The sequence below is a fragment of the Grammomys surdaster genome, unplaced genomic scaffold (genome assembly GCF_004785775.1).
Source record: "Grammomys surdaster isolate TR1022 unplaced genomic scaffold, NIH_TR_1.0 165, whole genome shotgun sequence".
NCBI classification, from domain to species: domain Eukaryota; kingdom Metazoa; phylum Chordata; class Mammalia; order Rodentia; family Muridae; genus Grammomys; species Grammomys surdaster.
The window spans coordinates 18,300,111-18,325,115 of NW_021604613.1; the positions used below are offsets into that span (position 1 = coordinate 18,300,111).

General features: G+C 41.7%; 1 protein-coding gene and 1 pseudogene across 2 annotated transcripts in view; one reads left to right on the forward strand and one right to left on the reverse strand.

The window, feature by feature from the left end:
• The window catches only part of Plekhm3 (pleckstrin homology domain containing M3), a 143,180-nt gene that overhangs the window by 89,596 nt on the left and 28,579 nt on the right, over positions 1–25,005 (reverse strand). For both annotated transcript variants that reach the window (XR_003711224.1, XM_028765811.1), the window contains exons 3-4: positions 10,301–10,446; positions 624–817 (exon numbers count right to left, since the gene is read on the reverse strand). Coding sequence is in view for 1 of the 2 variants with exons in the window: in XM_028765811.1 (XP_028621644.1) it covers positions 624–817; positions 10,301–10,446 (340 nt within the window). In the remaining variant the exon portion in view is untranslated. The remainder of the gene's footprint in view (positions 1–623; positions 818–10,300; positions 10,447–25,005) is intronic.
• On the forward strand, positions 23,989–24,086 carry LOC114619909 (annotated as a pseudogene).

Genomic DNA, 25,005 nt, shown 5'->3' on the forward strand with positions numbered 1-25,005 from the left:
TAAATGCTCATAAAATACAACTGTAAAAAAGGAAATTTATAAGAGCAAGCACATTTTAACTTCATTTTATGGATGTGAGTTTGGTTTGGCCTTGTGTGTTCTATGAACTGTGAGCTGACTCTGTTACAGAAAAGAGAGCAGCCTGTACCAAGTGCAAGGTGAAGGACAGAAGCCTAGGGTGTGTATTTTAACGCAATGCTTTCCTGCCTACAGTAGTTACCAAGTTAGTATATTTTTTTGTACAGAAAAAAAAAAAAGATTTGAATAATCATTTGCATTTTTCCCATTAAAATAATTTTTAGTTGTGAAATATTTCAGGCCTGCTCATGCTTACATATGATTAGCAACAAGTAAAACCTAGCAAAGTACTAACACCTGCCTACATGACCTGTGACAACCCCACGGGGTTATGACCTTAGGTTAACACACTGGAAGGGAAGGCTGAGCAGTTTGTTCACTTTTGCTTAGTTCAACTGACTGAGGACAAAGGAGAAAGTGAAATGAGCCCGGAGCAGAGGTGGTCTGGTGGTGGAGGGAGACACAAAGACCTGGAGAAGGGCTGCCTTGGAAAGGGGCTCAGGAGGCATCTGATGGGGTTCCTGAGCTGGCATTCAATGACTTACCTGCGTCGCAGATCCTCTGCCACTGCTGCCCGGCAGCTGAACAAATAGGCTCGTAGTGATTTCAACCGCTGTCGCAGCCGTACAACGGTGGCCAGCGGCTCAGCATGTAGGTATAGCATGGGGTTCTCCTGCTGGATGTCGATCAAGGGCTCTTCGTACACGTACTCCAGAAACTCCTTGGCCTGTTTGGACACCTGCAAAACACGCCTTGGCTGTCAGCACTGGCGAGTCACCCAGCCTTCCACACCTGTCTGCTCTGCCTAGTAACCACACCTTGTGACAAAGTAGGTAGTATTGCTGGTCACTGCTAAGGGAAGAGGTCCACTGAGGAGCTAAACACTGTGTAGCTTCTCTCTCACCTCTAGAAGCTCAACTGGCAAACGTGGAAGGAATTCATTAACTCCACAGCTCCACTGTGTTAGTAATTATATAAGCCTGTACCTGTGATGGCACGGACCTCACAGATCTACCATACCAATGTCATGTTTCTGATTTGTTTGGTTTTATGCATTCTACTGTAATGAACTAAGATGTGACCAAGGAAGAAACTTGGTGTAGGGTATTCAAATGCTTCCTGTCTGTTCGATTTGCTGTAGCTCTGTAATTATTTCAAGTACTGTACAAAAAAACCAAAACCAAAACAAAACAAAAAGACCCCACAAAAAAATTAAAAAAAAAACCCTCATAGTCTTTAAAAACTGTATGCAAACATGGATATATATTCTACAATACTTTAAAAAGGTACTTTTTAAAACAGAAAACGACATGTACTGTCAAATATTAATAAAAACATTAAAATAAATACATGGGTATGCTCAAGAAAAGAAAGAAAAGGGGGAGGGGCGGAAGGAGAAAAATCTTGTGGAAAGTAAATTGACTAAATAGAAACAGCTCGAAGGAGAGAGGAGAGGCCTTTAGAAGGCTGTGAGCGTGGGCTGACTCTTGTCCATGCGTCCGTCCACTCGAATCTTTACAAGTTCTTTTTAAGCAGCATTGCTTTAGGTTGAGGAAAACAGTGCACAGGAAATACAATGTACCAGAGAAAGAGAGGCGGCAGCTCCAGGGCAACCCACAACAGAGAGGAAGTTCACACCACCTCACACTATGTCACGTGCGTGACTGGACCCTCCAGGCTAGGTTGCTGATACTCAGATGGAAACCGCCCAGTGACAATAATGAGCTGGCTCAGCCTCTGTTTATGGAAGGTAAGCCTCTCCTCAAGTTCCCACTGTCTCCAGAAGCAAGGCTGGGATACTGCACTAACACAACAGCGTTGTACATTGAAAAGAAAACTGCAAATCCACTATGCTTTCCACTCCACGACAGCAGCTTACCAATGAGGAGAACGCAAGCCCTACCCTCACCTAGCTATTTAGTAGGAAAGATAAAGATTCAAAACAAAACCACATGCAGCCTGCTATCACAGAGTGCTTGCAGGTAGCTCAACGAGGGGAATCACCTTTCCTGGGGAAGGGGCAAGGAGCCAGGTAGGCCTGGTGAAGCAAGTAACGCTGGATCTAGGTCTGGAATTATAAGTGGAAACTCATTGGATGAACAGAATGGCCAGGGAAGTATGAGGAGGGAACAACAGGCTGACAAATCACAAGTCCCTTAAAATATAATAAGGAATGAAAGTGTGACTATTAGACGTGAGGCACTTATCAAAAGTATATCACTTACACACAATCATCAAGTTCTTCTCAAAGCAGAGCGCCCACATCTAAGTCTACGTTTCCTACAGGCTATGAAAGCGCATTATTTCTTAAAGTGTATGTGTGTGTGCTTATAAGCAATGATTTCTGAGATAAATGAGTGTGTGGTCTGGCCCTATGATGTCATGCAGTGAGTGACAAAGTTAAAGAAGCTTAATAGACTGAAAATCCAGGCTATGAGCAGCCCCAGAATTAGCCAAGATCTTTAGCTGCTTCACCAGATCAGAAACAACAAGGTACGAGACTGCAGTAGCCTCTACTCTCATTTGTGAAGCAAAGACATGAGTACATGCCAGATAGTGTAGCAGGCCAGGCCTTCTGTGAAGAACAAAGCAGCTGTGGCCCTGTCCTCAAGCACCTCCAGGCTCCAGCGCCATGCAGAAAGACAAAACTGAGTTACATGTTGTATTTATTGTGTTTACATATCAGCTGCACTTACATATTTTCAATGAGGAAAACAAGCCTGATGGTGTTCAGGGAAGTGAAGTACAATCCACTTGAAACTGTTGCTAAAAAATGATGTATTGTACAATTCAATTAGTCTTCCTGGGTGTACAGAACAGTGTTTATACTGAGTCAGGGCCCTGCTGAATTAGGTTAACAATGCTACCTTTTAGTAGGTGAACAGAAGGACAAAGGGCACTGGCCAGTCCCCCAGGCCTTAAAAGGATTCTCTCTTCAGGTGCTACTTAAGCCCAAAAGCAAAAGGGGAAAAAAAAATCTTTTACAGAGACAGTAAAAGCCAGGGACTAATAGGACAGCAGCTACTGAGAGCAGTGTTCATAAGCTAAAACAAGGAAAAAGAGAAACAGAGCTGGCTTCAGTAATGGCAAGGCACTGCCTTCCCAATTTATTAACGAGCTCTCCTCCCACAGAGTGCATCACTGGTTGCTTGGGTGTGTGAACGCATCCCTGGCTGCTGCAGCCATTTTTGGCAACAAGGCTGAGCTCATGGTCAAAGTCTTCAGAGCCCAGATTCCTTTGATTTCCACTCTATTCACAAAGACTAGTGAGGTAGGTTTTAGGAAAACTTGAAACTTGGCATGAAATAAATGTTAGTTGTGCAAAACAGAGCTTTATAATTAATCTCCTTCTGATTCCTTGAGCTCTCAAAGTTTTCCTTCCTTTATTGGCAAGATGATTGACTATTATAAAAAAGCTCTTTCCAAAAAGAAAACCTTTTAAGTGAGTATTGGCCTAAGGAAGAAGCTATACTCTTATTAACCTAAGGGAGAAGATGTCAGCAGTCTTCTTGGGCAGGAGTTTCTTCTTCTGCTAATCTACACATGGCATGAGTCACAGTTTAACACCAGGGAGGTTCCAATACATAGCTGAGCTACTGTCCCTCTTTCAAATCAAAACATGAAAACCAAAAATGCCAGAGTGCTATTTTTTTTATTTTTATTTATCATTATTATGTGAGTATGTAGTTGTGAATGATTGGCGGGATGGGACAACATTTTCATGTCATGTTTTACCTGTGAAGGTCAGAGGACAACTTTCAGGTCTGACTTCTCTTCTTCCATTGTTGGTTCTACAGACTGTAGTATGAAGTATGGGCTAGCCTAGGCTGGCCTAAAACACTGAGTTAGAGAATATGCACCACTGTCCCTGGTCTCATTGCTCTTGTAGTGCATAAACAGAACGGTTTATAACACAGGGACTCAACATCACTGCTGTGCGTATGCTTCTGATTCCTTGAGCTCTTGAGGTGTGTGAGCTGATTCTGTCTTCACAGCCCTGCAGTCTACATGACTTATGAGGGAAGAAGCCCAAGTAGAAACATGTCCCCTCCTGGTCACAATAAGGAAAATTAAAGAGGACAGCACAATCACACTGAAATTAGTTACAAACTAATGATGAGCAAATCTGTGACTGCACCCATGCACTGACAAATGAACAGGTAATCTGAACACTAAGTATAATCGTTGCAGATTTGAACACAGAATGCATCTTGTCACAATGGTAACAACTACCTCTTAATTGCAGAATTACTGGATGTTGCTCAGGTTTGCATAATCCTGAGAGAGGATTCTGGAATACTGTTCTGGCATGTTCACTCACAAAACAGCCCTGGGTAAAAAAGTAATGGGCAAAGGAAATAAACAGTCAACCACAGACGCAATTTGAAAATGATGCAGTGGTGGTATGGACGCCGTTTTTATTAAATGAGGGAAAGGCCAAAGAAAACACAAAAGGACATGATCTTAGCATAACAAGGAAAAGGAAAAAATAATCTAGTCAATTTTTCTCAATCTATGTTCCCAGGATTACTAGTCCCACAGAAAAGATTTCTTCAGTGTTAGGAAAATAAATAGGCTGCATTTCTTGGTGATTCAAAATGAAACATGTTCTCATATCCGAACTCTAAGACACTTGGTAGTAAAGAAAACCTGCTTGGGTTGGGTTAAGAATGTAGCTTGACAGTCATGACAAGGAGGGGAGGAGGAATGTGGGGAGGAGGAATGGGAAAAGAAGGAGGAAGACAAGGAGGAGAGGAAAGGATTACCTGCTTAACACATCTACTCCTCAAGTCTATTTCAGTGTAGACAGGACAGTTTAAGGATTACCTGCTTAAACCATTACTTCTCCAGCCTACTTCAGTACAGACAGGACAGTTTTGTGTGGTTTCAGCCCTGCTGTAGGCAGAAGAAAGGCTGGTCTATGCTCCACTCATTAGCTGGAAGCAGAACATCCTTCTCTAACTTCACTGTCTCCTCTGACCAAGCTGTAAACTCACTGGCTCTTTCCAATCCTCATCAAAATGGTGGCCTTCCAACAGAGTCCTACTCACAAGTGCCAAACTTGTGAGTGTTCCACAGAATCCACTTCGAAAAATAGTGAATTAAAAAAAAAAGAAAAATAGTGAATTAATTCATTGTCTGTATTTAATCAAGTCCAGAGACCTCAGATGACTTATTTATGGTCATGTCATGGCAGAGTGGACCCAGGACTCAGAACTCGGGACACCCTGCTCTGTGCTCCGCAGCCTGAAGTCACAGTGCCTTCAGTTTTTAATTACTCTGCCATAACTTATCTGTTCACTGTTCTATAAAAGAAGTGCTCCCTGTCCCTCCTCCATCCTTCTTTCCTGTCAGAAGGCAGGTAGGCTGCAAACAGAGACGGGCTATGATGCAATTAGACAAGACAGTGCTGGCATGCAGGCTCACACTTGAGCTCCACTCTAAAACGATGACGAGCATGCAGAAGCATTTCATGTCCAAAGTCAGTTCTGTATCTCTGCAGTTGTTTAATGTCTTGCCCCCTCCACTGAAGTAAAAGTCAGTTTTGTATCTCTGTAGTTGTTTAATGTCTTGCCCCTCCACTGAAGTAAAGCATTCATGAGGGCAGGGACCGTATTCCCTTTGAGCCGTACACTCTTACTTCAGACACAATTTTAACAGTTTGGTTTATTTGGTTATTTTCTAAGTTTATAACACATTTAGAGTCAATAATGAAGAAAGAGGAAAGGCAGCTAGAGGTAACAGCTTGTCTTGAATGCCTCTCAAGATGGAGAAATAGACTTGTGTAACATGGAAAACCCCTAACTAAATGGAATGTGAATATTCAGGCTAGGACACACAAAACATTTTTTAAAAGTACAACTATGGGGAAGTGCAAGGAAAGTTGAGTGTTTTGAATTGTATCTGATTGGTCTGAACGGGGAGCCAGGAAGTTACCTTTAAAGAGAATTTCGTTAGAAAATGGCTACAGAATTTAAGGATAAGGCTTAAATTAACTCCTTCTCCAACCATGAAGCCCAGTTCAGTCTGTAGCACAGACACCAGATATGAATGCAATCCTGCTTTTGAAAGTAATTACACTTACTAATACTCCAAAGGGCAGCCAGGAAATGCTTAAGATGACAATTTTATTCTGCTCTGCAAAACCATTTTTTCAGCGGGTAGTCAAGCAGTCACGTACTTGCTATTAAGTACAGTAGGCAGATCTAACAGAACGATGTCTGGATTTAGAAACTGATAGGTCTAAATTGATCCTCACAATTAGGAGCATTAAGCTAATTCCTGATATCTGAGCAAAGACAGACAGATGCTGGACTAAATGGAATATAGTTCCTCAATGCCAGTGACAGATGATCCAGATAAAATCAGCTGGCTGTGTTCCTGCAGTAAAATTGTCCCTGGTCCACTGAGAATGTGGGAAGCAGAGATCTGACTCCTCATGTGCAGCGTGAATGAAGTGAGTGTACCTAATAAACATGTTTAATTAGCTACCTATTCCCTCAAAGCAAGTCTAGTTATTTAAGGACCACCATGACATGGCCCATCTTACAGAGAGAGCCTAGGCTTCAGCACTAGCTAGCTTGGTGGTTGCCGTAGTCTTTAGAGCTCTCTGTGAACAGCCTGCCTTGGCCATTTGCTGTCAGTGCCTCCTTTTTGCTTTTGCTCCACTGACTGATAGGCATTCTGCTGGCAGGTGTCACCAGCCCCAGCTCTCAGCAGACCGTGGGGCCATGACTACCTCACTCACTTGGTGTTAGCTGTTAAAGCTGCTCCAAGCATATTAACCTAAAGTGAATTCAACCAGCCTGCCTCCCTAAATATGTTTTTATCTCATATGCGCACAAATACTATATTTATAGTCTATACTGGGAATGTCAAGTACAAGATGCAGAAGGAGGCAATGATAACTGTCTAGGAGAGGAAGGAAGGAATTAGGGGAGGAAATAAGGTTCAAGTCAAGTTTTAGGATTTGTTGGGCTAGGTGAGGACAAAAGAAAGCCAAGAGGTGTGAGCCAGGCTGGCAGAATAGGGATTAGAAAGGACAGGTGGGACTTTAAGGAAGGAAGAGACTGGTGGAAATGAATGTGGACAAAGGAGCCAGAGAGGGACTGGAGATCGCAAAGGGAGCTGGACTAATTACGGGGTCTGGCCTTAACTGAGCACTTATAATGCACTAGCACTGAGCTAGGCCCTTCTGTGACTCATCCAAGAAAAGAGCAGCCCTCATGGCATACATATCATTATTACCTCTATTGTAAGATGAAAACATAAGACAGGGACTGAGCAGGAAATGCACCTGAACATTAGGACCAGAAGTGAAGGCAAGAAACATCTCTAGAAAGCAGCTGACTTCTGTTGTGTGAATGCTATTGAGAGCATGTGTGTAGTCCTCAGAGCATGTGTGTAGTGGGGCTGAGAGCATGACCTCACGTTAAAATTAAGTCTTGGTTCTTGCATTGCAAGGACACATGAACTCAAACTGGTAGAGGGAATAATCGAGGATGTCTCCTGTGCTTGGCAGTAGAGGTGTGGGGTCACTCATACGACTATGAATATCTCCATCTGCAATTGCAGGCCGTGTGCATTTGGTAGAACATAGAGCGTGTTGAGTCTGAGGTGCCCATGGGATAGGCTTCAATCTCAGTCACTGGGCAGTCACTCCTGTTTACCTAAACTGTGCTAAGCCACACCTCCGTCCTCAGCCCACCTTCACAGAGAAAACACACAGTGGGAAGTTAATTATATAAGTAAGGCGGTGGTGAGAATACTGACTCCCACTCCATAAGTGCTGATCACACAATTTCTTACAGTTGTGATTGTGAGTCTAGCCTTTAAGCTAAGCCATCTCTCCAGCCCATTTGTAGTGCTTTTCTTTTTAAACTAAACTAAAATTTAAAAAAGTAATTAAATGTCTGTGTGTGGAAGAATGTACACATGTGAGTATAGGTGCCCAAGGAGTCCAGAAAAGGGAGTCAAATTCCCTGGAGCTAGAGCAGCTGTAAACTGTCTGACTTGGGTGCTGGGAACTGAGCTCAGGTCCCCTGCAAGAATAATGTATGTTCTTAACCACTGAGCGTCTACCAAGCCCTCAAATAAGATGATGGGATACTTGAGAGAGCTCAAGCCACCAAGTTTTCTGTGTTTCTCCTTTAATAACCTACTCCACACAACCCTCAAGTATAAATGTGTGCATAACAAAAAGCACAGTGCTTATTTGACATGCAGTGTGCTGGACACCATTCTATTATCTTCACATATGTCAGCCATTCAACCAGTGGGAATATTTAAGGTAACATTATCCTCATCTTGTAAACAAGAAAACTATAACACTGAGAGTCTAAATAACTTACCCAGGTCACACACCAGTAAGTGACAAAGCCAAGACTTGAACCTAGACAGGTTGGGCTCATTTTATATATTAGCAAACTGACGCTTGGAAGAGTTTAAGGAATTTTTCTCCCACTAACCAAACACTCAAGACGGGGCTGAGGTATGCTTTGGACAAATGTCTAATTAACACCAATCCACCATAGTAAACCATGCCGGGGAAAGGAGGGGCTAAGGTTGACACAGGAGCAGAAGAAAAACCCTTCTGTAAGAGGAGTGTGGCTCTTTGTGGAAGGTCGGTGAGGAGTGTGTGGCTCAGAGAAGCCTGTAGGTAAGTTGATGGGGCTGTTTCCTAATCATCCAATTTTCCCTATTAACAGGAGAGAGTTTCCAGAGAAACCCAGATGGAAACTCAATCTCTTAAGATCATACATAGCGAAACCAAGAAATCTGATCAAAACCACTGGTGCAAATGAAAAGAGCTTCCATGAGCTTCCAGTCCATCCCACACTCTCAGACTCCTTTCTCTCATTCTGCGGTTCAGCCAACTCCCCTGCTCTCTACAGGATGCCATTCTCCCTCTCTCAACTTCATTATTCCAGCCTTTCTCCTCTCTCCTGGGGAGTTCACATCAGCATAGAAAAACACGCTGTTATTTTTTTCTATTAAAACAAAAGTCAAACCTAACTTGACCCCGCTCCCCTTTGAGTCCCTCTCCACCTGTCTTCTTCCCTTCTGAGTAAAACTTCTATTCTTGTCCTTTCTTTCTTTCTTCCTATTCTATGTTGAGCCTGCTCCAGTCAGACCTCAGCTCCTGCCTTTCCATTCAGACTGCTCTCATTAGGGTCTCTAATTACCTCTACATGACTGAAGCCAATGGTCAGTCCTCAGGGCTCATCTTATGTGACCTATCAGCATCTGTCACAGTTCATCTGGAAGCACTTTCTTCACATGGCTTGTCAGGCTGCCTGGGCTCCTTCTACCTCACTGCTCACTCACCCCTGGTCTCCTGCAACCCTTCGCTGCCCCTCTTCTCTCCACCCTCTTACATTAGGTTGACCCAACACGTCTTGCGGGTTCCTCCTCCCTGTTGCTTTGCATTTTTATAGCTGACAAATATGCTATTCCTACTACCTGGGTGCCTCCCTTGTCTGATAGTCATTACTGTGCAAAGCTCTTAGCATACCCCAACATTTCTCATCAGCTCCCATGTTTTAATCAACAGGAGTTCTAATAAGTGCTTGAGGATTGCTAACTGTACTCTTCCTTCAGTGGGCTGCTACCCAGAAGTCCTCCTAGTGTCTCCTAGGGTTCCAGTTCCAAGGGCTGAATATGCCTGAAGACTGACTGGCTTTCACTTGAATCAGTGCTATTTGATAACAAGAAACACTTTGGGTCACATATGCCTTCTCCAGAGATCAGAGGCATGCTCTTGAACAGTCTCCATTTTCTAATAAAAATCCAAGAGAGGCCTCCAACTGTATAGAATTCTCTTAGCACCTATAGTTAATTATCAAGGCCTAGAGGGAAAAACTTATAGACAGATAAATATGTCAAAAGATATACATATATTTTAAAATTAAGAAATTAATGAGAATCATAATAAAAAAATCTTTATAAACAGTGAGATGGGTAAGAAGCATTAGATAAAGTCTGGTGGCACAGATAGGCATAATGGCATGTGTCTGTCAGCCCAACTCTGTCAGCTAGAGACAGAGGGAATGTGAATTTGGGGCCAGTCTGAACTACTGAGATCCTGTTTTTTATTTTTGTTTTGTTTTGTTTTACAAGACTAATTAAATTTGCCTCAGTTTATAGTTATCTTTAAAATCTACCTGACAATATACAAACACCTGAATTGCCACCATCAAGTGTACCCAAGGTTGGCACCTACCTTGTATTTTGAGGTGTCCCAGTTGTGAACTATGCGTGCTGGGATGAAAAAGCTGTCATCCACGTGGCAGCTGCTGCAGTAGTACCACCCACTGTAATTGCACACCTTGGCCTGGCCATTAGAGAGACCAATAGATCGCTGGCACCCTGTTCAAGGCAAAGGACAGACAATGATTGCAGCTGGACTTTGAACACTGCAGAACAAGGCTATACAGCCCTTAAGTTTAAAGACATCTGTAGCAGAGAACGCATGGACCCATGTGTCCCTTCCTTCCTAATCTGAGAGTCTTGACACCTTCATCTCCTGAGGGACAGACACTGTGTCACCTAACTAGACCCTTGTCCTTAGTCCTCTCTGATTCAGTTTCTTCTCCACATGGCTCCAGAGAGCAGTTTCTCCACAACTCTACCTTTATTTTCTCACCTTTCTCTTCAGAAACTAATTCATACTACACATTTAGCTGGGAGTTTCTAATATGGGTTTGTTTGGCTTACATAAATCTCTGAGAAAAGAGACCTCTTTTTTATTGATGGAAAACAAACAAGTAAACAAACAAATAAAACCAGAGCCAGGCATAGTGGTCCACCCCTGCAGTCCCAGAACCTGAGGCAAAGATCTTGGGTTCAAGGCCAGTGTAGGTTGCATGGCAAGTTCCAGAGTTCCAAGCAGCCTGGGCCATTTAGCTAGCCCCTGTCTCAAAGAAACAAAGCCAGGAGCCAGGTATGTAGCTCAGCTGGTGGAGTACTTGCTGAGCATAAAAGAAGCCCTAAGTTCAACCCTCAGCACTGCATAAAACTGTGATATGGTGGCACTTGCATCTAGAGGCATTTCAATGTCAGAGGGAAGAGGATTAGAAGTTAAAGGTCATTTTGGGTATATATCAAGTTTGAGGTTAGCCTGTGTAACATGACATTTTGTTCACAAAAAGAAAATCAAAACTAAACCAAGACAAAATAAATTTAAATAAATAAATGAATAAATAAATGGAAGAAAAGGAAGGCAAGTAAGGACAGAGAGGGGAAGAAAAGAAAGCTTTTTCAATATTAAATATGTTGTATGAGGTTACTCAGCAAATCAAAGGTAGAGCTTGGATCTGGCGTCAGCTGTTCTAGTGACATGACCCCAAACTGACACACAGCATTTCTTTGCTCGACAAACGTCAATGTAAGGAGTCCAGATTTGACCGGCCCATCTCACCTTTGCGGCTTTCCTTCCTATGCCCCTCCTTTGGATATATAACCTATTTATTCCATCCCAAGAACTTTCCATATCATTCCCAGGTAAACACAGTTGTGCTCACTGCACCCTCAGCACAGCAGACATGTTAGTCTGCTAACATGTCTACCCAGTGTCTTCAGTGCTTGCTGCCTCTACAAGTCTTGCCCACTGCCAAGACCACTGGCTGTTGGTAGGTGTCTGTTCATGTCCTTTCCCTATCCTGGGAATTTCATAATTCTATAAGCACTATCCTGGGACCTCCAGGAGACTTGACAATAACCAGAGCCCTGCTCCCAAAGAGGCCATGTTCCCTTTCACTAACACAGAAGTCCTGGCACAAGCACCCTACCCCTTGGAGCCCCAGCAAGGCTGATGAATACTATGCAAATAGCATCACTATTCTGACATGTCTTTACAGCTCTCACTATAGAATTCCTTCCTGGTGGCATTCCTCATGGTTGGGTGTCAGAAATACATAAAAATATCTGACACAAGTTCATGATCTAAGTATAAAACTAGACTCTTCCGATGATGATGATGGATAGTGTGGCGATCAGTGTTAAAACCCATTTCCATTACAAAAAAATATTTAATACAATCTGCCTACCTACAAAGATTCACATAAATTCTGTGAAAATACCACAAAAGCTAACAGAGTTTTCATCACAAATAGGATGGCCTTAACAACTAATCCATTGCACAGGGCATCCCCTGCATGGAATTAGATTCTCTTGTTTTTACAAACAAGGAAAACTAAAGCATACATATGTTAGTGGCATATTCCAATAATAGATCTTCCCACAGTTCTTAAAATTATTATCCTTTCCTAACTTTTAAGTAGCAACAGAATCATTATGGGCCCACTTTTGAGGCTAGTTGAAGAATGAGAAACTACAGGCAGACAATAAGGACCACAGCAGCTTCTGTTTGATAGAGATGTTGTCAGTGTCCTGGGTAGTAAATGGCAGAATGCTGTTTGCTGCACTCACAGACTGCGTTACTCACTTGGCATTTAGCACATGCCTCCTTGAACTGTGATGCGTTTTTATGGGCTTCTCCAGCAAGGCAGACCGTAAACTTCTCAGATATACTTTTTTAACCTCAGCACTTAACAGAGAGTTTAACACATAGTAGACAACCAGTAAATGTTTGTGTCAAGCTATGATAAACTAGGAACCCCCTGGCACACACAACACACATTCACATAAAAGACTGTAATATCCTATAGTTATCCCAAAATTAATCCTTTGGACCTCGTTGGCTGCCTCTTCAAACAGCCTGCTGTCGTTACTAGTCCTGTTAAGATATGGTGCCTGTTCTAAAGTCTGCACACTGATGTACTTACCTGAGATAAGCAAACAGACTCAGGAGAGAGCTGACACATCCAAACCCTAAGGACACTGCTGCTCCTGAGAATCAGTGGACAGTCAAACTGAGTAAACACTGAGAAGACAGAGTGGCAGAGCTCGATCAAGAATGGAGTCGGGTGAGGAGACTTCTGAGTGCTTGTGAGAAAACTCCAAGAAACCAAGACACCAGCTTGTGACCTCAGTTTCTTAAAAAACACAGAATTGTTCTTGGAATGTGTTTTTGTGCTCCTTCCAGGTATAGTGGGAAAAAATGTTTATTTCAGATTACTCATTACAACTGGCTATTGTTATTTATTTATATGCCTCTATGGAAACCATGGTTTTTCCACGTGCTGTCTTGTCAGCCATGTGTGGCTTGCCCTTGTGCTTTACCCAGGTGACTCCTCTTAACCCTCAGACTATATGTTGTCTGATGCTCTTGCATGACTATTGTTGTTGGCTATTGCATGAGACTTTAGTCCGCCTCATTTATCAGCTCTGTTCTCCCAGGTCCCACTCACTGCCTTAGAGCACTGAACAGAACAGAATTCAGTCTTCCTAATGGATTAGAAAGTGACTGTGACTTTGCAGACACACAGTCAGGATCATCACTATGGGCAAAGTCCCACCACAGAACACTGAAAAAATTAATTAGGTATGTATGGGGTTTTGATTGTTTAGTGTATAATAAATACTAGTAAGCATCTCCTGGATATTAATATGTATTAGTGGGCTTACCAGTCTATAATTTTAATGATTTTACTATAATGTTCTATAACATATATGCAACATTTTAAAATACAAATTTGCATATAGAAATATGCATAAGAAAACATATAGTCTAAAAGTGTTTATTACTTCAACTGGGCACACAGGTCTTAAGCGGATATTCAACTCCATGTGCCACTGAGACAAGCTCAACATTCTTAAAATTCTGCACAGGTTTCTGGACTCACAGAAGGGGAGGAAGAGGGTTGAGAGAACGCAGCTAAGGCTCTTTGGGGTTTTAGTTTAGACATGGGCAACACTGTAACTCCTACCTGTGGCCCTTGAGCCTTTACTTCTTTCTGTGGAATCATGCTATCCACTCAGTTCTTAAGTCGTTTCCGACATTTCTGCATGCCTGAGACTACTTTGAAGATGTGGTGTACAGAGAAGTGCTAATCCATAAGCCAGGAAGCCTGAAGCACTGTGGTCCAGTGCATGCTGTGAACCTGACCCATCCAACTCTCTAGGCCTGCTCCCTCATAATAAAAGAAACTGGATGCTAAGATCAGTGGACAGTCAAATTCAGTGAGCATCCAAGTTTTCTAGCAGTTTATGGCAAACGTAGAGCCCTTCCCAAGACGATTCTGATACGGTATAGATGGGGTAGGAACCCGAAACCCTTATTTCTCATGAGCATCTTTCCCCATTCCTTTCCAGGGACTCTGATGGATAAAGGCTGGGGCTGGTTCCCTAGGTTCTCAGAGACCTCTAAGGTCCCTGGAAGATCTAAATGACAGTGCAAATTATACTGTCATATCTTCCAAAACTAACAGTTTCAGTTCTTGGTCAATTTCTAAACATCACTATGGCAAAGAAACCTGAGCCCAGTCTAGAAGTATTAATTCCCCATGCTGTGGATGGAATGGAAGATCTGCATGTGCTCTGTGAGAGCTCTACTGCCAGCTAGCTATCCCCAGAGCACTATTATCACTACCAGGAAGCTTCCTGTTCAGCTGAGGAAGGATTAAAGCTTTTTAGCCTTGAATCCAATGTACTTTCCTTTGAAAGAGACAGGGTGGTCGGGAGGAAGATGAGAGGCTACTGACCTGATACAGAGTCACTGTCTTCCAGACAGCACATATCATTTGTTTCAAGAAAGAAACCCTGTTCTGTTGATTGACAGCAAAATTTCCTTCACTGTCATACTGCATGCAGACCATGGACTGAAAACATCTGAAGCAATTCTTCACAAACAGGCACAATCTGGGATTTTAATTTATCATTGTGTATGTGTGAGGTTTTCAACAAGGGAAAGTGTACTTTCTTAAAAATGACTGTTAAGAAACATTTTTTTTCAAGAGTGCCAAAAGTGGACCCTGAAAGGCAACATTATGGGGGAAAATAGAGCTGGAAAGTAGACAGACAATAATTAATTGAAATAACTAATTAGGGCCTATTTACATATATTTTTATGTACTTTCAAACAGATTTTCAATAACTTTCTAAATTCAAGGGCATCTGTGGAAGGGGACACTCTACATGCCAGATCAAAGCAAACACATTCTCCCAGGTTCTTTTTGAAACTTTTCAGAGTGTTCAATTCATAAGAACAAAAAAGTATTTCACAAGAGAGCTCACTGGCCTTTTTTTTTTTTTATCGCTTCCCACCCCACTTCACATCTTTAATGAACACATGCTCTAAGAGTTTAGCTTCCCCCTGATACTCTTTTGGAAACAAATGTTACCATTTATCCAGAACCGTGTGTGCTGCATATACAGTCCATTTCCCAAGCAGTCTTTACGAAGACATCCAAAAGAGCCTAGGCTTGGAACTGAAATTCTGGCATACTTTTCCACAAAGCACAATCTTTCTTCTGACAAATGTACCTACTTAGCTTGGCTGGCTACAATATGGAGTTATTGAGGCCGAGGTCTTGAGCAGGGGCCAACAGCCTTCTCCTTGCTTAATAGCTGTCAACTTCTGCTGCCTAAACCAGGGCACTCAGAGGCCCAACAGGGAAGGACAAGAGCTGAGGCTGGCTGGATCCATTCCTCGGTGAGGCTATGTCACCAAGGAAGTGCTAGCTACTCCAAGCCACTTTCCATCCTATAAAGTGAGCGTTCATATACTTCCACTCATGGCAGTATTTTGCTTTGTATTTGGCAAGTAAAGATGCTCTAAAAAATAAGAAATAGAACAAGAAGATGGTAGAAGAGAAGAAAGTACCTTTGCAAAAAAGGAAGAGAAAAAGCTTGACGATGGTGGTGTGTAATCCCAGCACTTGGGAGGTAGAGGAAAGAAAATCAGGAAGGAGTTCAAGGCTAACCTGGGCTATCATTTAGAGACCCTACCTTCTAAAACTGGGAGGGGAAGAATGAGACAAAGAGAATACATTTTCATTTTCTCTGTAAAAACAGGGGGGAAAGCCTACCTAAGACATCATGGTATCTGTAATCCCAATACTCTAGTGGCTGAAGCAAGAGGACCACATGAGTATGTATATAGAAGACCCAGTCTTTAAAAGGGAGTGGGAGAGAAAGGAAAAAGCAGAAGGGAATTTGATGAGTTTCCCAGCCCCTTTGTCCGAGCCTTAGACAGAATGCAGTGTCCACAGCCAGGCTGAGGAACAGGCTCTCCATCCTGTTCTTCCCTCTGTGTCCTGGCAGGATCCAGTGAACTGCCATAAACAAGCTTTATGTAAAAAGCTCTGTGCTGCTTCAAGGCCTGGACTTTGAATAGGTTTAGACTCTTGAGACTGTATTTTTCCCAAAATAAAGCAGAGGTCTAATGACTTGGTATTATACAAGCATTAGGGATGTAAAGACCGGTGGTGTGGTTCTGTGGTTGAGCACTTGATTAGAATGGCTGAAGGTCCTGGGTCTGACTCCTACCCTACATCAGGTGTCAAGAATTGGAAGTAAAACCAGAAACAACTTGGCTTTCCTAGCTTATTGTCTATAACCATCTATTAGTTAAGAGTCAGTGTTGAGCTGGGCATGTAGTGATACACATCTTTAATCATAGCACTTGGGAGGCAAATCTGTGATTTTAAGGTCAGCATGGGCTACATAGTGAGTTCCAGGACAGCTAGGGCTATATAATAAGTCTATCCCTAAAACAAACAAACAACAATAAGAAGTTAGTGTTGAATAGTGTTGAAAAAGTGTTGAACACTTTTTTTTTTTAAAGCTGCTATATTTGTTATATTTGGCATAAATGGGATGTTCTGTTTATCCAGCCTGGGATTAGCCCAAATACAGGCAGTGCTTAAGTGAAGGACTGTCTAATATAAGCACGAGCAATCTTCTCAATGTAAAGCTGGCATTAAATAAAGTTGAGGCAAAACAAACATGGGGCCTAGCGTTGTATCCTTTACAGCAGAGAGGAATGGGACTTAGATGTAAGAGTGGCTACCCACCACAGCTCAATCAGCATGATAGAAATGACGCTTTGTGATCCTACTTGCAGAATGGAAAAGGGGAAGAAAAATAAAGGAATCTGAAAACACCTACATAAAATCACTGACCCAACCCCTTTCCTGTCTCAAATATTCAAATTACCACTGGGTCTCTGGAACAAGTCAGTAATCCATGAAGCAGAAGGTATCTATTTAACCATAAAACAAATTAAGACACTGAACATTTAGATGAAGACTATGGCACATAACACTGAGTATGTTCATTTGGTTTGTTATAAGATAAACAGTATTCATAAGCATCTCAAAACTGAGGGACAACAGGAAAACTCAATCTTGTGCCACTATAATTACTAATATGAAGGGATGGTTGAAAGTATGGATCCATTTTAGACTGCAATGCTTAAAATTATATTCTTCCCAAGGTTTTAAATACTTTGATAGTGAATTCTCTTTCTAGAGCATGAAAACTTTAAAGCTGGTTGCTCCCAGAGGGAAAAAAAAAAAGTGCCATTAAATGGAAAGCTCAGTGCCAGGAGTGGAGATCTCCCTACATGCCTCCAAAACAGCACAGGCTATTGCCAACATCCTTGGTTGTTCAACATAACAAACTAGATGGTAAGATGCTAAAGCTAAAGATATCACACACTTTGGTTGCTGGACATAGAACTGACTAGAAAATGTCCTCCTTCTGGCTAATTTTCACAGTGCCACAAGGTACTATGCAGGCTGTTGGGGGATGAGGTTATTTGTGTTTCATCAGTAGTTTTACCCAGTGCTGGGTCCTTCATACTACAATACTGATCTACAAGGCAAGACATACCCACTGGTGCAATAGCGGCCTGTTAATGACAGTGGTAATTATCCACTTTTTGATTGGATTTCAGGTCTGTACCACAGGAGGAAATTTATGCCTAGCACTGCATACTTGGTCCAACCCCCCCCCAAAAAAAACCAAACAAACAAAAAACAAAACAAAACAAAACAAAAAAACCCTATGGGTAGGGAGGTCATGGACCCTATGGGGAAACCTACTACTGTTGTCTTATTACTCGTGTTTTCAATCTGCCTTCTAAATATGTTTATACCCACAGACTAGTGCTGTTCTCAACCTTGGTCAGAGAAACTTCTTTTTGCAGTGGAAAACAGTGTAAAGACTCATAAACTGGTCAAAGAGATGAGAATAAGTGCTGCTTAGTGTTCAGCCCTAAATGAACCATCCATATCAATACCTTACCCCCTAGGCTAAAGAAACATTACGGAGAGGAGAGGTAGAAAGAACACAGGAGCCAGAGGATTACTGTACAACGCTGGCTTCTAGACATGACCTGGCCACTGTACTCAGAAACTAACAGCAGCTGGGTTTACATGAACAAGACCTGCACAGCATCAGAGCAGTCAGCACTCCAGTGTGGACAGGGAGGTGCTCACAAAGCACCAAGTGCTGCTGAAAGGTTTTTGGCAGTTGATGGGTCCTTGGGAAAAAGAGAGTCCATTTTCTTCATGGCACTGGCTCTACTGGATGGCCCGTACTCAATGGGCACAGGCAGCACTAATAAACCGGACTCACTGAGTCACAAAGGAAGAAAGGAAGGGAGGGAGCAAGGGAGGAAAGGAGGGAAGAGAGAAGGGAAGAGAAGGGAGAGAGGATAAAGGCAGGAGGGGAATATGTTGGGAGGTCCAGGGAGTGGGGGAAGAAAAGTGGGGTGGGAGAGCTACGACCAAAATACCTTCTATGTATGTATAGAACTGTCAATGAATAATGGGAAATATTTTATTAAAAAATGACCTTTATAGCTGGGAGAGGCTCTACGTGCTTAAATACAACCCTAAAACATACTCACCAGTTGTTTCCAAACCTATCCTGAAGTCACTTCTGTTTATTACAGAATAATTTTTATCTGGTGGGTTTCACATAATGTTCATCTACAAATTTTACAGTACAGGAAGATTATATATGGGGAAGTGTCACTAGTTATTGGCTAGAACTTGGCTCATAAAGTTCTGTTCCGAGGGCTGACATTTGTTCAAAAACATAAATTAGACTTGGAAGGAAACTGTCCCTACCATGGTTGACACACTTAGGTTAGCTTGGGTCGGCACTTGCCGAATGGACTGCAACTGTTGCTAGCACAGCAATGTCCTTAAGACTATAACAGAAGTAAATAACTCCTCTGAGGGCTGGGAAATGCATGTACCGAACCAAGGAATTTTCCTTTCGACACAGCAATGTGGCAAATGTTACTTGTAAAGTTCTAGCACTGTGCCTTGATGGACTGAGAGTTTGGTGCCCATTATATCTAGAGCAGTGAGAGATGAGGACTAGAACCAGCAGACATCAACCATCAAGCACAGGCTACCTACAAATTATCATTGTGGATTGAATGATTGATCTGTAGAATTGTGGCAGCCCAAAAAGTCAGCCATTGTTTTTTTTTTTTTTCTTCTTGTCAGAATAGGATCATAAATTTCAAGTATACTGTAAGCTGTTAGGTGAGGCTTTCGTTTGGGGGATAGGCTTTTGTATTGTATATTTCAAAGCTGAGTCAGTTTTGATGTGTAGTATGTTGACTGTACTAATAGCAGTACAGGAACTGTATTTAACTAAGAAATGAAGGGAATATCACATGTAAGGTGATTGATTACTGCTGACTGAAAACATAAACTTATTAAATTCTACAGTATTTGTCCAATCTTGTGGAATGTTGTTATTAAGATTATAAATAATGAGCTCGAAAGATGGATCAGCAGTTAAGAGCACTTTTTGCTTTTGCAGGGACTCAAGTTTGATTCCCAGCTCCTACATTATGATTCACAACCATTCATAACTCCAGCTCCAGGTATCTGATGCCCTCTTCTAACTGCAATAGGCACTGAGAACAGGTGGTGCACAAACATACATGCAGATAAACACTACCATATAAAAGTTAAAGTTTTTTAAGTTAAAAATGTTTTAGTTATAAACTATGTGAAATAAATTAATAAATACTGAGTTGATTCCAACTCATGGTGAGAAGTGTCAGGATTTATTGGTCTTTCAGGCAAACAATGATTGAGAACCTAAAGTCAATATTTAGTCAAAATTTATCTTGAAAGGCAATAAATCTTGATTTTTGCTAAGGCAAGTAAGCAAATAATGTGTGCTGTTCTAGGGAGTCTGACTGCTTTTCATCTACTAAGTATCTGCCTTGAGTTGTAAATAGAATGACCTATGAGAGACCTACATATCCAGAAAACATGATTTGAGTGGTAAAGTTCCTTTTCATTTTTCCTACGAGACATTTCAATGGCAGGGTGTGTATTAGTGTAAGATAGGTTTCATAATGAAAGGTTACAATTCATCTTCTAGTGTATTTAAACCAGTCCAAATGTAATAATTCTTCCATTCTTGTTTTCCTCTTAAAGTCAGTGACTTGACTTTCCCAATTACTTCTGGTTGTTGAATTTTGAGGGGGAAAGTTTTTAGAAAAAGTCATGTCAGTAAAGACTCAAGTCAGAAACTCCAGCATGCTTGGAAACCATGTGTTCCAGTCATCTGAGTGACATTGTAAGAGGAGGTGCTTAGCAAAGAGCTTGGAATGGTAAAGCTAAAACACAAGAGGCCGCGCTCGGGGCAAGGTGATCTAATGGCAGAGGATCTAGGGCTGTCTTGAGAAGGGTGGCAGTCTGAGCTTTAGAGGACTCATGGCTAAGACAAGAGTGGATGGGGAGAGAACCAGGTGGATCCTTATACCACTTTCAACTTGACTGGGTCTTGGCTTGGGAACAGATAGAGGAGGGTGAAGGTATTGGTAAGGGTCTGTCGAAATGACCATGGTGTTCTGAGCCCCCGACTGCTACAGAATCAGAGGGAATCAGAGGAGCAGGTAGTTTGGCGAGAAAGTGATGTTGCACAGGCCAGGCCCCCACAGCACAACATCACCTGGGCTCAAATGACAGATATTTCATTGCTAAAACCTGCACCAGTGAAAACAGGAGAATAAAATCAGAGATCTCTATATTCATCCAACTTAGTCACTTCCTGTGCCAGCAGTGGCTAAAACTTCCACCAGGAAATGAAGAAAGCCCTTCTACAAGCTTTACTTTCTTACCTAAGGAAAATTATTCATGCTGCTTGGTAAAAGAAGTGTCATAGCAAAGAGGTCTTGTCCATGTTGCACCCTTGTCTTTTAGACAACCTGCTTGTAACTCTGGGGATTTTTTCTTCACAAATTAGTCCTTTTGGTGACTCACTTGTCCACTAAGGACTCCTATTTGAAGACCACTGGCCACAGGGGTTACTGTTCCTTGAGCACAGCTTAGCTCTTCCATTGGCAATATTGTAACACAGGGCCTGAAGTCCTGCCATCCAGAATAGGTCAGCCTCAGTATGTAAAAGGCAAAGACTAGGCTGGGCTAGTTAGACATTGAGAGCGGAAGAAAGAGGTGTATTAAATAAGCTGCCTTACTGCAATGTTCCTCTGAAATGAGCTTAGCCTGAGAAAAGAAGAAATAGTAATGCTGACCCTGCCTCTAAATTTCAGGATCGTTGGCATTATTTTCATGTTGAAGATATTATATTAAAGTATTCTTTATCTTAATCACTTGGGTCTTCTAGAAGATCCCATGTTAAAACAAAAATCTGGCTCACCTTACCTTAGTCCCAGCCCTGCTCCAAACACTTTATCTTGCCAAGAATCCAATGTATGCTCCAATTATGTTCTTTCTACAGTGCTTTCCCCTGGCATTTAATGTTCTGTTAAATCATCACTAGCTCTCTCTGTGTGATTTCCTAGTCACATCTCTATTATGATTGGTCTCAAAGGTCAACAACCTTTTAGCAGCTTGAAAGTTGATATTCTCCTTTTGGTTTATCTGAGAAATAAGCTGTTTCTACTCTGTCTCTGGACCTTATCTTTTCTTCCAGCTTGGATTTAGAAGTCTCTACTTGCATTAGCCCCATTCAGCCTGTGACTTAATCACATGTAGTGTTGTACTGCTCCCCTTCTGACTTCCCCTTACGTCTCTCCCTGTTCTTAACACTGCTTCTCTTCCCTCATACTGAATGAGGTCTCATCTCTTTGAACTTTACAGTATCTTTAAAACACAATCTTCCTTCTTCTTCCCTGATAGCATCTCTCAGAGTAATGCCTACTTGAGCTATTTCAGTAATGACAACAATTTGATAAAATTAAAGTCATGAGAGTGGACCCAAAGAGTACTAGGGACAGTCTCAAAATGGAAAAAGATGACTTTCATCAGGTTCCTATCAATCCATGCTTGGATCTCATTTTTATCCAGCAACAAATTCCATATGCCTTATGAGTTTTGGAGACTGTCTTGCTTCTTTCCTTTATTCCTTTGTTTTACGACTTCCAGGGGTTTTTTGTTGTTGTTGTTGTTGTTGTTGTTGTTGTTCTCTTAAAATACATCTGTGGCCATTTTCAAAACTAATCTTTTAACTAAATGTTTGGTATTAAAGGCAGGCTATTTAATCCTTTTATTTAGACAGGGTAGGGAAAATTAAAAACTGCCTATATGAGTAGAAAATTCCTATTTTCTGGTCCCCACTTTGCCATTTGAAAGGAACGTCTTAGTATAATAATCCCTAATTCTCTCTCAGCCCCTAATCAGAACTCTTCACAGATGGAGAAATGAAGTATCCAACTGATTAGTTCCTAAATATTTACATATTATTGTGTGATAGATTTGCATATACATATACAACTGTGCAGTTGTAGAAGTTAAAGGATAACTTTAGGGAACCGGTTCTTTCCTTCTGCCTTTACATGGGTTCTGGGGATCAAACTCAGGTCACTAGACTTGTGTGGTAAATGTCATCCATCTGAGGTATCTCCCTAACAAGTGAGTTTAAAAGAAGAATCCTAGCATGTTCAGCTTGACCTCAGAGAGCTGGTATTCTGCCTATTGCAGTAAGAGGAGGTATTCTAGCTGTGGCCAGATGCATAAATGAATCTAATTTCGTGGTTAATTACAGAATAATAAATGTGATCTCTAGACAATACAATTTTGATCTCTTCTTTATGATATCTGAAAAGAAAAGGGAGAGACATTGCTTACTATCCCTGTAAAACTCCTTAAGGTTCATGGCTCGGACAGAGAGCATCCACTCAAGGTAGGGAAGGAAAGAGAAAAGCAATTAGCATGTGCTGGTATGATTACTGGTAGGACTAAGCTTCAGGAGATGCCAGGAAACCTTTGGCATTATCTGGCACCTTTTATTAAAGCTAAAATTCCACATCCTAACAATGGATGAGAAACATTTTCCCAAAGGTGGCCCATCCATTGTTAGGCCACAGACTTCTCTTTATCTAAGAAAGGCATCACTAAGGAACCTCATATTTTCTAGGCAAAAATACAGTGGTGTACAGTATTGCTGAGTTAAGATACGTGACTTTGGTTTGCCTAGAATTTCATCATATATGAACTGTATACAGACAAAGTAGCAAAAGCTTCCCCCAGGACAAAATGTTGATGATCTGACTCACAAGACTGGAAAGGCTGGCTTGAGGATGTAATTCAGTGGCAGGCTACCAGTAGGAGACCATGCTTCTGTGCTCCTAATTTATTACTTACCCACTGAGTCTGGATGCCCCCCAGCCACACATCAGGTGTGTCTATTATTCTGTGTGGTCTCTAAGAGTCTGGGGCTTTAGAAGGATATAAGGACATCTTTACTGATGAAATAAGAGAAAGAGATCAAGACTGTCAAGATAAGTCCAATCCTCTAAGTCAGAGGCACAGGCCTGGTGATTTGAAAGGATAGTAACTTTCAGCAAGGCTTCTGGTTCAACCCCATATGAATTAAATGAAGAAGACATAAACTTTGGTGTATGTGATTTCTAGTCTTGTTAGAAATAGCTTTGAGTCCACATCTAAAATCTTAGAACCCTAGTTCCTATGGTATACACACAGCAAATTAGACTTTCTTTTCAGTTAAAAGGCATAGAGAAAAGTAATTTAGCTTGTTATTTTGTATACATTAAAAGATAAACATGTGCTCCCTTCGGCAGCACATATACTAAAATTGGAACAAGATTAGCATGGCCCCTGTGCAAGGATGACACACAAATTCATGAAGCATTCCATTATTTAAAAAAAAAGATAAACACACCATTTGAAGGTGAAACTTGAAAGAGGTATCTGCATTAGAGCAGCTGGTGCTCTGGAGGGTTACAGGAGGCCGACAGAATAAAGCTGGTAGGTTCTAGCCTGCCTCTGAAGCATTTTGGTCCCAGAAGCACTCAGGAAAATCCCACTCAAAATCTCCTCCCCAAGATAGCTTCAGTCAGTGTTAAAAGCTGGCTGTTTAAAACAATGGAACAGGTAAATGCTTAGGGCTACTTGTTTTCCAGAGGGGAAATGACATACATCATGTATCCTCCTTCCAGCCAGGTGCCATTTTGGATTTGGAATGGTTATATACTACCCTGTGCTGCTATAGAATACCATGTGTGGTTTTCATCCCTGAATTCTGGCAGGGAGCTTCTATAATTCTTGGAAGTTTCCCTAAATGATACAAATGTCTTTGTTATTCATGAGTCCATTAAATCACACCTGAATTTATAGTAATGAAGCCACTCAATAGCTTCAAGAAGAGAACTGGTCACCAGAAAGAACCACCACATGAACAGAGTAGGGCCTTCTAGTCAGCCTGACCCCCAGGAAGAAAGAGTGGCTGAAAATTGAGTTCAGTCATGTGGCTGATGAATCAACCTATTTTACCTGCGTCAGGAATTGCTGTACAAACAGCATGGGTATAAAGTTTTGGGGAGCTTCCTCCTTTTGAACAGATCATGTGATGAGATGGTGATGCACTCTGATTCTCCAAGAACAGACAGTCTATCCATTTGGTTGTTCCTGATTCATATGCTTTATAATAAAACGGTTAATTGTAAGTGTAGCTCTTTTCTGAGTTCTGTTGGTTGTTTTAGCAAATTATCACATGAACCCCTGAGCATTTATAGCCAGTCAGAGTGAATGTGGCCCAGTGGTCCTGGACAACTGTAACTGG